The sequence below is a fragment of the Zalophus californianus genome, chromosome 15, assembly GCF_009762305.2.
Source record: "Zalophus californianus isolate mZalCal1 chromosome 15, mZalCal1.pri.v2, whole genome shotgun sequence".
Lineage (NCBI taxonomy): Eukaryota > Metazoa > Chordata > Mammalia > Carnivora > Otariidae > Zalophus > Zalophus californianus.
Window position 1 is genome coordinate 53,420,297 of NC_045609.1, and position 13,349 is coordinate 53,433,645.

The 13,349-nt window shown below is 37.5% G+C and overlaps 1 protein-coding gene across 5 annotated transcripts in view; it reads right to left on the bottom strand.

Moving 5' to 3' along the window:
• IDE (insulin degrading enzyme) overlaps window positions 1-13,349 on the bottom strand; it is a 98,549-nt gene that overhangs the window by 47,052 nt on the left and 38,148 nt on the right. For 4 of the 5 annotated variants that reach the window (XM_027593218.2, XM_027593184.2, XM_027593195.2 and 1 more), the window contains exons 5-6: window positions 5,272-5,394; window positions 184-296 (exon numbers count right to left, since the gene is read on the bottom strand). In XM_027593218.2, the coding sequence (XP_027449019.1) occupies window positions 184-296; window positions 5,272-5,394 (236 nt within the window). The remainder of the gene's footprint in view (window positions 1-183; window positions 297-5,271; window positions 5,395-13,349) is intronic. The other variant, XM_027593210.2, reaches the window with a different exon arrangement.

Sequence of the window (13,349 nt, forward strand, 5' to 3'; positions counted from 1 at the left end):
CTCTCCCCACCACTCGTGCTCTCTCTCTCAAATAAATAAATAAAATCTTAAAAAAAAAAAAAGGATGAAAAAAACCTGTATAAATAAACCTTTCAAAATTTTTCATCTACATTTTAGTAAACTAGGCATATATTATGTCCATGAATTAAAAAAGAAAAAAATATTAGAAATACATGCACTTACTTTAAGATGTTCTTCTTGGAAAGGGTGTTCAGGAAATTCTGGCAGTGGGACATTTTTGTTCTCAACTTCAGAAAATAACTTTACCACCAGATTAGTCAAGTCATCTAAAGATTCTATAAGAAAACAGACAATGAAAACAGAACTTAAACTATCATAACATGACAGGTAGTATTTAAAACCTTAAGATCATATATACATATATAAAATCACTATAATTTTTACCTTAAACTTACACAATGTTACATGTCAATTATATCTCAATAAAGCTAAACAAAACCTTAGGATGTCCTGAAAAACCTTCCGACTATTAAAAAGAAAATCTACGAGTTTTTTAAAGCTCCATCTGATGAAGTTGAAGCACTTGGTTCAATCCTGTCAGTGCCTGTGTAACTTCTAAAGCTAAGCAATACCAATAATGATGATAACTCACACATGTCTAGCTCTTTACAGTTTAAAAACTATTTCACAAATGTTGTCTTGCAATAAATTTAAAACACGTATTAAAGACAGTAATAGAATAATTGGCTTCATTTGGAAAACTATTTGATCTACAATTGCCAACAGGCACATACTGAACCATCAGCTGATAGATTATAACATATTATATAACATTATAAATAGACACAATCTAAGCCCATTGTTAAAAGTCAAATGTTAGAGTCTGTGAGTGATGCTGTGGGGAAAGAGTACAAAATGATAAAAAGCATCTTGGATGGGGAGACTAGAGGACCTGGATCCTAACCCTGGCTCCCCCAACCATATCAACTGACTACCTGGACAACCTGGTTAACCACTTCAGGTTCCGTAAAATGAGAACACTGCGTGAGATAATCCCAAGTCTCTTCCAAGGTCTAACATTATAGGATTCTGTATCATGATGTGCCAAACTCATTCAAAGACTTGTAATTGTTGTTAGAATGATATGGCCACTTAGGTTATTCTATGTTATTGCCTACCTATATTCTTTTATAAAGAGTTATACTTGAAAAGCTTATAAAGATGTATAATATGTTCACTGCAGCACTGTTTATAACAAAAACTGGAAATGACCTAAACATCTATGAGCATGTGAATATTATGAAATGTCTATCCATTAGAATTTTATGCAGTCATTAATAAGGGAGAGATCTCTATGTGCTGATACAAAAGTATCTCAAAGCCCTATGAAGTGAAAACTGCAGGCAATCTCAATTTTTTAACAGGCACACTTGTAATATACTTACTATGTAAGTATATTAAGTATATTAACAATATCCCACTTTTGGAAGTATAACAAGAAATGACTTAAGGTGAGATTTTTGAGGAGAGGGCATTGTCATCACAGGATGGGAGGAAAGAGAAAAACTTGACTTCTACTTTATACCTTTCTATGTGGGATAAATTTTTTCCCTGTACACATATTTCCATCATTCAAAAAATTAAAAAGTGAAAAAAGGTTTGTTGGTTTTTTTTTTTAAGTAATCTCTACGTCCAACAAGGGGCTCGAACTCATGGACCCTGATATCAAGAGTGGCATGCTCTACTGACTGAGCCAGCCAGGTGCCCAAAAGGTTATCTTTTTATAAACAAGATAACCCCTTACCTTGATTCTGTCTCCTCAAGAACAGGTTATTTATAAATGGTATAAACATTCATCACCTGTTACTGTCAGGAAGCATTTGGATCAAGTAAGAAATTTCCCTTGATATTCTATGACCCATTTTGAACTTTTCCATGAACTCTTTAGAGAGCACTTAATCACTATTTGAGATTTGCCTTTATATAGTATGAAATTCTCCTTTAGGCCTATGAATATGGGCATTTGCACTTTACTTATTAAACATACATATTTTTCCTTCAATTTTTTTGATATGTACGCAGGACCTCAAAATGTCCAGAGCCAAATATGAGGCAGACCAGTGGCTGCTTGTTAAATGACAAGTAAACTCAGGAATGGAGTGGGTGTATCTGGAGAAAGAGATGGCAGAGATATCTTTATGCACAGATGGAACATGTGACTTGAAACAAGGTAGGCAGTAAACAAAGGTTTATCAACCTGAGGTGCTGGCTACAGTGAGGCCCTTTAGAGCAAGGTTCTACCAGGTGTGCCTTTCGAGTATTTCTACCCTAAAAGCGTAAGTTCGCAGTGTAGCTTTTCAAAGGTACAGCAGCTATCTGATACCGCAGTCTGTCTTCCCCACTAAGCAGTGCGCTACTGGAGATCAGGGGACTGAGTCCCTTTCGTCGTTACATTGTGAGGACTTGGCAATCCCAGTGTCTGTACTCGATAGTTACCTACTTGCCAAGTTTCCAGGTAATTAGTGCTGCCACAACTAGAGGGATGATCCCGTGGGAGAACAGAGAAAAACCTTTTTGTCCCTTTGTGACAGAGATCCTTCCACATGGTTATTCTTTCTCTCCCCTCATCCTAGAAGAAGGAGCGGATTTTCTATTAATCCTCTGAGAGATCCTGTTTCCTCCTCATACCTCTTGTGCTGCAAGGACACCTCTCCCAGGTCCCTCATCAAGTCCACTGAACTCAGCACAGGTCAGTCACTCTAGGAGAGTGATGTGTATGCAATCAGGGAACTCAAACATCTGTTTCTTTTAGACACTTACTCTGTCACTTCCAGTAAACAGGGAACAAGGAAGGCAGGCCTGCTGCCTGATTCATCTGTTGTCATTATCACTTGCCCAGTAAGTGCTTACTGAAATCAAGTGTTTTTCATCTCAATACAACACAGACAAAAATATTCCCAGGACTAGGCTCTAAATACCAAGTGATATTTAACACTCTAGAACTAGCTACTGTTAGCAAGCACAGAGAATTATAGAAACACTTTTTATTTCATTGGCTTCATTCCTTGGACCCATTTTATATCCTGGTTCCTATTACCAACTTAAAATATATATAGTTGTTTATTTTCTACTTACAAATGTAACATTTTCCAAAAGTAGAAAACTAACAACAAATGTAAAAAGAAAGAAACAAAAGTCATTCATAATCTTATGCTTATGGGATGCTTAAAAGTAGCTACTGTTTATGGAGCATTTGCTATGTGCCAGGTACCATGCTAAACACTTCTGCATTATCTTGATTAAACCTCATAACAGGTTATGAGGTAGCATACCTCCATTTTAAAAATGTAAAAACTAGAGTTCAGAGATCTGAAGTAACTCTGTTAGCTCAAGGCCACACAGCTAAGTAGGTGGTATATCTGGAATTCAAACTCAAGCTGTAAGAGTCTAGAGCATGAGTTCTCAACTACTATATCACATTAAATTTCTAGTATGTTTTTCTATTTTATCTTATGTCTATACCATATATGTCTATTATAATTTTTTATAAATCCCCAAATGGATCATATAGCACATAGTGTTTTAGAGTGCTTTTGCTTTCCATTGGACATATTAAGAATATTTTCCCATGTTATTAAAACACTGTCATAGAATTATTCATTCAATATATATTTTACCATGTGCCTATGATGTGTCAAGCACTAACTCAGGCACTGGGGACAAAGCAGTGAACAAAACAGCTTCTATTCTCAAGTAAATTACTTTCTAGTATGGTGGGCAATGATAAATATTTAGTATTTCAGGTGGTAATAAATGTTGTAAAGAAAAGTAAAGGAGGTAGGAGAATAGAAAGTGAGAGAAGAGATGCAATTTTCTATAAGATGCCCTATTACATAGCTATAACATCATTATTTAACCCATCTTCTATTAATGAACAATCAGATCGTTTCTAACTTTTCACTAATACTATATTGACAGAAACATCCTAGTGCATCAACTCTTTGAACTCTGGTTATTTCCTTAGATTGCATTTCCAGAAGTAAAAACAAACTTTTTTTTTTTAAGATTTTATTTATTTATTTGACAGAGAAAGAGAGCAGACGCAGGGGGAGCAGCAGAGGGAGAGGGAGAAGCAGGCTACCCGATGAGGGGCTTGATCCCAGGACCCTGGGACCACGACCCGAGCCAAAAGCAGACGCTCAACCGAATGAGCCACCCAGGTGCCCCAAAAACAAACTTTTTAAGGGTGATGCACCATGTTAACCTGTTCTCCAGAAAGTCTAGAACAACTGCATAAATGGTATACATCATCACCAATACAAAAGGGCACTGCTCCACCATAATGAGTATTACTTAAAAACAAAATTATGGTAATTTAACAGGAGGAAACACTATATTGTCTTACTTAATTTGCATTTAAAAAGTCAAACCTTTATATGGAAGCAGCCCAAGTGTCCACTGACAGATGAATGAAGATGTGGTGTATATACAGAATGGATTATATTACTCAGCCATAAAAAAGGATGAGATCTTACCAACTGCAACAACACCGATGGAGCTAGACAGTATAAGGGTAAGTGAAATAGTCAGAGAAAGACCAATACTATATGATTTCACTCATATGTGGAATTTAAGAAACAAAACAAAGTGGGGGGGGGAGGAGAGAGACAAATCAAGAAACAGACTCGTAATGACAGAGAACAAACTGATGGTTACCAGGGGAAGTTGAGGGGGATGCGTGAAATAGGTGATGGGGATTAAGGAGTGCACTTTTGTGGTGATGAGCACTGGGTGATGTACAGAATTGTTGAATCACTATACTGTACACCTGAAACTAATATAACACTGTATATTAACCAACTGCAATTAAAAACTTTAAAAAATAAAATTAAAAAATAATACAATAAATAAAAAGTCAAACCTTTGTTTATATTGCAAATCGTTTTTCCAGTGTCTCGTTTGCCTTTTTTTCCCCCGTCATCTGCCTTTTAAATCTTATTCCTAGTTTTCTGAATTGTTACAAGGTCAAATCTGTTAATCTTTCCCTTTATACTTCCTTTCTTTGCTTTTATATGTTTATAGTACCTACTAGTAATTTATATTTTTCTCAGGTCTCCATTTTAAATCATCTATATTCCTTTTTAGAACAGAGTTAAAAACAAAATCCCTTGTTCCTTCTCCAACAAGGAAATCATTTTCAAAAGCCTCTGAGCAGATAAAAGGCCATATATCCTTCTCCCAATACTTTGAAAGAGCCAAATGGAAAACCTAAGATTATCCAAGTCTATGAAAAATTTTAAGGATTCTTACCTCGACCTAACACACAAATAGCCATTAAGTTGGATGAATAATAAGTAGAATGGAATTTCAGTAGCTCCTGTCTTACATCAATGCCTTCTTGGTTTGGTCTAGTCTCTAAAGTATATTTGTTACCTGAAAAGGAAGAAAAACACTTCTTAGAAAAAGAAAAATATGTGGACTTTAAAGTTTTAAAGTCATTGCTATAAAGTAGAGTTCTAGCTAACATACATAATGATTAATTACTATGTCTGAACATAAGCTGGATAAACAGGAAAGAAGAATACAAATTAATAACATTTTAAACTACAGAGAATGTTCCCTCAGGAACTTAAAGGCCTTTATGAAAATTATACACCTTAAAATCCCTATGAGATAGTAGGTATTATGAGCACTTATAGGACAAAATGAGATCTACATGGCCTCCATTCACACTTACTTTAATTTTTAATTCCCTATGTGCTCCATAATTAATTGAAGAAAGTCACTGAGGGATCTGTTTGGAACTTGCCAAGTTACTTGTGGAAAGAAATGTACTATTCTTGGCTGAAACATTAAATTTGTGATGTGAAATCTCATGGATTTGATCTAGACTGGTAAAAATAGGATGCAATGCTATTTTTATAAGTCTCAAGCAATGTGTATACATACACACACACACACACACACACACACACACACACATACATTCATACATACATACCACGGAGATCTCTTAGGAAATTTAATAACTCAATTAGGGTAAACTAGGCAAGTCAAAAGCAAATGGTCACAATCTCTAAGTACTACCTTGCTAATAAAAACCCTGCCATTTAGAGACTCGGAGATGGAATTCTAATGATTGGTGTCTCCCCAAGAATGGCATCTTGACTAGAAATATCCTAAAATCCTCATATAACAACCTTTATTGTTGTTCCTGCTTACACTACTAAATGGGTTGCTGTATTTAATCTACAGAGATGAAACTGTGGCAGAACACATTCTTGGGGTGCCTCAGTGGCTCAGTCGGTTAAGCGTCTGCCTTCAGCTCAGGTCATGATCCCAGGGTCCTAGGATGGAGCCCTATGTCGGGCTCCCTGCTCAGCGGAGAGCCTGCTTCTCCTTCTCCCTCTGCCTGCCGCTCTGCCTACTTGTGCTGTCAAATAAATAAAATCTTAAAAAAAAAAGAACACATTCTTTATATATTTTCTTTCCTTGAGTCATTATAATGGTTGTGCTGAACTGGCATCGGAAGAGTCCCTTTCATTAAGTTGGGTAGCTAGAGAGAACCACCAGATAGCATTCTTAGATCCAGTCTTTAGCCCCATACAGATGCATAGTCCTGATCAAAGATGTCATGCCTCAATGCCTGAATCAGACAGACCTAGTGGAGTGTGCAAGCAACAGCCTTGAAAGTGCTTGTTAAGTTTTTTCTAGTCACAAAGCGATCAAATGTACTCAATATTCACTAGCAATAGCCTCCTAGCCAAGTTTTCAGGTTCTTAACTAGTCCTCTCAGTTTCTTACTTAAGATGCAGTTCAATTCCAGATTTGCTTTGCTTGGGGTCCTGAGACATCCCCTCACTCTACTTGAGGGATTCAGGTGCTCTTAAAAGTATCCAGCAGAGGGGCACCTGGGTGGCTCGGTCAGTTAAGCGTCTGCCTTTGGCTCAGGTCATAATCTCAGGGTCCTGGGACCGAATCCCGCATCAGCCTCTCTGCTCAGCAGGGAGTCGGCTTCTCTCTCTTTCTCTCTCTCTCTCTGCCTCTGCCCCCCACTTGTGCTCACTCTCTCTCTCTCAAATAAATAATCTTGAAGAAAAAGCACTTTTTGCTGGGTAAAAAGTGACCTTCAGGTCACTCATATTAAGGTAAAACTTGAGTACTGATGGTGCCTTCCTTTTCTACTAATTGAAGATTCTAAAAGCCTCAATCCCAGAGGTACTAGTCCTTACAGTTTCCTTAGTTATTTGGACTGCGAAGCTCAGATTTCTATAATATGTGAACTAAATGACACACCGGGACACTCAAGTTTGGAGAAATTAAGATTTATTTCCATAGACTATAAATGTGAGTGTGAGATCAAAACCAGATTTTTAGTCTAAATGTCATCTGATTTGCCTACTCACAATCAGGTCAATATTCTGGGTTTAAAAAAAACAGCCCTCAGATCAAAGATTATGAAGACTAAGATCATGGCCTCCATCTAGAACTTAAAAGTTCCCTCAGGTTAGCCAGCTCTACAATATTCTGCTTTAATTTTAATGCACCTGAATATCCTACCACTCTAGTTCCTATCCTTTATCTTTAGCCCCATTTAAAAAATAAGAGATGGGGTGCCTGGGTGGTTCAGTCGATGGAGCATCTGACTCTTGGCTTCGGTTCAGGTCATGAGGCTCAGGTCATGATTTCGTGGCTCTGTGCTCAGTGGGGAGTTTGCTTCTCTCCCTCTGCCTCTGCCCCTCCCCTGTGCCCACATGTGCCCACTCATGTGCACGTACTCTCTTTCTAAAATAAGTAAATCTTAAAAAAATTTAAAAAATTAATTAAAAATAGAGATAAAGTAGGAACATACACAAAACACACTAAAACACAGATCATGGCAAAACACTGACAATGCTATATTAAAATGAACCAAAGAACCGTGACAGAATACTAGACTAGCAAAGAGAATGAATAATCCATTGTTTATATGCAACAGTATGAATGAAGTTCACAACCTCAAGGCAGAGTGAGAAAAGTCAGACACAAAAGAATATACACTTTTTCATTTCATTTTTAATAAAGCATAAAAACAGGCAAAACTAACTTGGGTTACTATTAGTCGGACAGAGGTTACCCTTAGTGGATGGATAGTGACTACAAAGGGGCACAAAGAGGGCTAATAAGGTGCAGGTAATGCTCTGTTTCTTCCCTGCTTCCATGGTGTGCTCAGTTTTCGAAAACTCAGTGATTCATACATAAATAATAACAGAACATTCATCTACTTGATTCTTCAAATAGCAGCAAAAGTAAAAACAACAATAATCTATCAGAACCACACACACACGCTTTTCTGCCTATTTGCTATACTTTACAACACAAAGTTAAAAGGAAAAAAGAGCCAAAGGAGTCACTATCAACAACAATCTAGCTCACCTGAGGTTCTAAATCTAATGATATGGGATCTCTGGCCAAACTGCTAAACAGAAGCTCAGTCACATTTGCTCTGAAAAGTGGCTTTTAGCTATAAAGAGATACTATTCTATGAATCTACATATTCCATGTCTTTGCTGCCTAGATGTTTTCATTCTTTCATACATGATGACAGAAGGAAATTACAGTCCATTTGGGAACACAACCCAGCATGGCAGTGCCATATCCTCAGAGGTACTTGAATCAGAAAGAGGAAGAGGTTCTCCACTATGACTCTCTTGGGATCAGGATAGTCAACTCTCAATCCACTGACAGAGAAACATGGATACTAGGTATGAGCCAACCAAAATATTTTTTAAAATAATAAATCTATATATATACAAAGCATTTTCCCTGCCAAGTGGCAGAGGAAGAAGTCAAAGATTCAAAGAGTAAGAAAGAACTGACCAGCACACCATCACGGCCAGAGGGGACCATGTAGCAAGGAATGCAGGTGACATTTAGGAGCTCAGAGCAGCCCCTGGTTGATAGCCAGCATGGAAATGGTGATCTCAGTCTTATGGCTAAAAGGAACTGAGTTTTGCCAATGATTAAAAATGACCTTGGAAGATGTTTTTCCCAAATGGGAACTTTATGTAGTCAATATCTTGGTTTCAGCCTTGTGATACCCCGAGCAGAGAATTCCACGCCATGCCAGACTTTGGACCTATAAAACTAGAAGCTAATAAATGGGTATTGTTTTGTAAATATAACAAAAATTTTATTTTATTTTTTTTAGGTTTTTTTTTTTATTTATTTGATAGAGAGACACACAGTGAGAGCAGGAACACAAGCAGGGGGAGTGGGAGAGGGAGAAGCAGGCTTCCCGTCAAGCAGGGAGCCCGATGCGGGGCCCGATCCCAGGACTCTGGGATCAAGACCTGAGCCGAAGGCAGATGCTTAACGACTGAGCCATCCAGGCGCCCCCCAAATTTTATTTTTTTAAAAGACTTTCTATTTATTTCTTTTTCTATTTCTTTCTTTCTTTCTTTCTTTCTTTCTTTCTTTCTTTCTTTCTATTTATTTCTATTTCTATTTATTTACTTAGCACACAGAAGCAGACTCCCCACTGAGCAGGGAGCACAACACGGGGCTCAATCCCAGGACCCTGAGATCACGACCTGAGCTGAAGGCAGATGCTTAACCAACTGAGCCACCCAGGCGCCCCATAATAATTTTAAAAATCCAAAAAACAAATGGGCCAAACAGTCAGGCTTGCCGTTAAGTTTATTAATCCTTTTGTAACAAATCCTTTAAAAGAGTTTACTAAAAACAGGAAGGCTACTGATGGAATTTCTCAAGAAACAGTGAGATGAGGAAATGAAAGGAAAAGCAGGACATAAAGCACAGAACTCCATAATTAGTCCTTACATCAACTGGGCTCTGCTAGTGTTGGTGGCAAGACCCTTACGCAGAGAGCTGCAAAGGAACAGGTACTGGCTTTGGTGTTCACAGAGCTCTCCCCTAATCCAAATCCAGCCTCAGCCATCTTCTGGTTGCATGACCTTAAACAAGTTATTTTACTTCTCTTAGGCTCAATCTCGATTCTGACACTGGTAGGTTTACACCAAATTAGAAAAAAAAATTCATATAAAAAAGCTTACGAGTAATATTGAACATTCAATAAAGAGCATAAATACAAAAGTCTGACGACAGCAACTGCTGTTTAGGGATGCAGAGAAATGAAAACTCAGCCACTGCAAGAGAAAGTATAAGCTGAATCAACTGCTGTAAGCAACAATTTGGCAATATCTACTGAATGTGAACATGTACATACTCCACTACACAGTAATTCTGCTGCTGGATACATGTACCCTAAAGAACTCTGTGCAGAAGGACACATGTACAAGACTGCTCACAGCAGCACTATTCTATTAACAGGAAAACAGATAAACAGTGATACAGTCAATGAATTTTTCAAATAGCAGCAATGAAAATCTAAAAACTCACCAGAGGTACATTCACCAGCTCTTACAAATACAATGGTGAATGAAAAAATACAAGTAGCAGAGATTACTCACAATAAAATACCATTTTTGTAAAACTAAAAACTATACAACATATTCCTTAGAGGTAAATATATGACTAGCGATATTTAAAAAAAAAAACACATAAGACTTGACAGTCACCAAACTTAAGGTGGTTATGTCCCAGAAGCAGGGGGGAGAATGCAAGTGGAGAAGAGTACATCAGATGGTCAAGCTGTATTTATAATGCTCCGTGTCTTTAAGTACTATGTAGAGAATGATCTGGCAAATGCTTTTGAACCTCTTTTATGACATAATAAATCTGTAAAAATGTTAATGTATTCAACAGAATACTTGATGTATAACAAAATAAACACACAATAAACAGCAGCTACTGCTGTTACGACGTGAACTGTAGGAAGGAAACCTGGCTTCTGAGAATATCACAGAAACCATGGCACTGAAGTAGAGAAGAAAGCTCAGTAAATGGTCTAGAAGACTTTCCTCTACCTAAGAATCCATGCATGGAGAACAATGTGAATATGGCTGGGTTACCAAATATCAACCAGTTCCAGTCTCTAGACACATACTGTCCTAATTTAGTGCTAACTCAGCGAGGTCATTCCTAGCAAACTGAAATTCCATTATCCAAATCCTGACTCCTACCTTTCTGGCTCTGTTACCATTCCAGGGAGCTCCAGCAGTGGACTGAGGACATCAGGGCTGCTGACTGGGACACTTCCACTCTGGGCCCACTGGAGAGTGCATTGGCTTGGCAGATGGGAGAGTCAGGGTTTCTTGTCCTGACTCCATCATGTATCAATTAAGCAACTTTGGAAAAGTCTCTCAATATCTCCAAGGGGTCATTTATTTGATCTGCAAAATAGGGGCAATATGGATACATGCCCAGTTGTTAAGAGCTGGGGCTCAATCCCTGACTCCTCTGTCTCCCAGCTGTGAGACACAGGCAAGTTTCTTAACCTCACTAGGTCCCAGCTTCCTTATTTGTAACTAAGAATAATAAGAGAACCAACCTCATGGGATTGCTAGTATTAAATGAATATTCAGTGCGTGTAAAGGCTTAGCATAGGCCCCTGTCAGAACATAATTATTTAATATTAACCTGGGTTGTTGTGAAGCTGATGAAAAGTGATAATGGAGATGAAAAAGGTTCTGTAAACTATAAAACTCAGTAAATACGATCTTATACTTTCACTGTAACAACTACTTTAAATTCTATTAAAAATAGAAAAGCTTACAAACTCATACTGATACAAATACTGAATTTATTTTCCTGGAAAATTCTGAAGCCAGGAATATGTTCCTTACATTGTAGGAAAGACTGAGTTTGAAGTTTTAGAAAACTGTTTTAGAATCTAAAGCTGTCTCCAACTGTATGTCTGATAAGGTTTTCAAGGAAAGGTCAACTTGACAGTTATAACCATGAAAATCTTAAATGTTCTCTGAAAACCCAAGATTCTAAAAGTTAGTATTATCTGAAGCTAGTTACTTGAAATTACAGTTGACCCTTGAACAACATGGGTTTGAACTTCACAGATCCACTCTTATGCGGACTTTTTTCAACAAATACAGTACGTGTGTAAATGAATACAATTAAATACTATAAATGTACTTTTATGATTTTAACATTTTCTTTTTTCTAGCTTACTTTAAGAATACAGTATACAATACATACAACATACAAAATCTGTGTTAACTGATTGTTTATGTTATTGGTAAGGCTTCTGGTCCACATAGGCTATAGGTAGTTAAGTTTTTAGGGAGTCAAAATTTACACAAGAGGGGCACCTGGCTGGCTCCGATAGGGGACTGTGCAACTCCCACACTGTTCAAGGATTGACTGTATTATAAATCTTTTTTTCTAAAAACATTCTTTCCTCCTGCTGTAAAATCTTCTAAAAATCCTGGAAGAGACTAAAGCCTTTTGAGACACACATGATTTTTCCTATAGAATTAAAAAGGGCAATTCTCCTGCCCCTGGGTTAGTACATTCAAGTACAAAATGCAAGTTATGAGACAGGACTATAAGTGAAAACCTCACAAAGGCCCTAATAAAGCACCTGTACACTTGATTAATCCAGTTCCGGATTTCCCTAAATTTCTAGTTTTCCGGAGACACATATCCTAGCAAGGAAAAAAACAAGACAGTAACAACATCCATGGAAAAACTTAGGAAATATTAAATGACTTAGTGGGCTGAAACATATCAAATATTTGTAATGTCCAAACAAATGAGTCATCATTCAAGGATGCTAGGGAACCAACTCATTATTTTGAAAACTGTAAATGAAGGGAATGAATCAAGCATTTGTCCTGCCTTTCCTACAACAACTACTATTCAAATAGTAGGAGAAATAACCAAATTAGAATTAGGGAGGCGATGCATTGAGGATCAATGGTTGCAACACTACAAATAGAGAGACAACTAGACCTTATATGCCCCTGATGGAAGAACACATAACCACCTATGAAGTCTTGTCCAAAAAAACCCCAACTGCCAATTTGTGGAAATTGTGACAGAGGTCAGAGGAATATGTTAAACTACATTGTTGGGATGCATGAAGGAAAATCTGGGCTATGAAAAGTTCTATACAGCAACCAACCTAATCCAGAAGAAGATAGCAGGAGGGGAAGAATGAAGGGGAGTAAGTCGGAGGGGGAGACAAACCATGAGAGATGATGGACTATGAAAAACAAACTGAGGGTTCTAGAGGGGAGGGGGGTGGGGGGATGGGTTAGCCTGGTGATGGATATTAAAGAGGGCACATTCTGCGTGGAGCACTGGGTGTTATGCACAAACAATGAATCATGGAACACTACATCAAAAACTAATGATGTAATGTATGGTGATTAACATAACAATAAAAAATTTAAAGTAAAAAAAAAAAGCATGCCCTCAGAATCCATCCACACATTATTGACCATTCAGTGTTTCTCTTTGCCCATCAC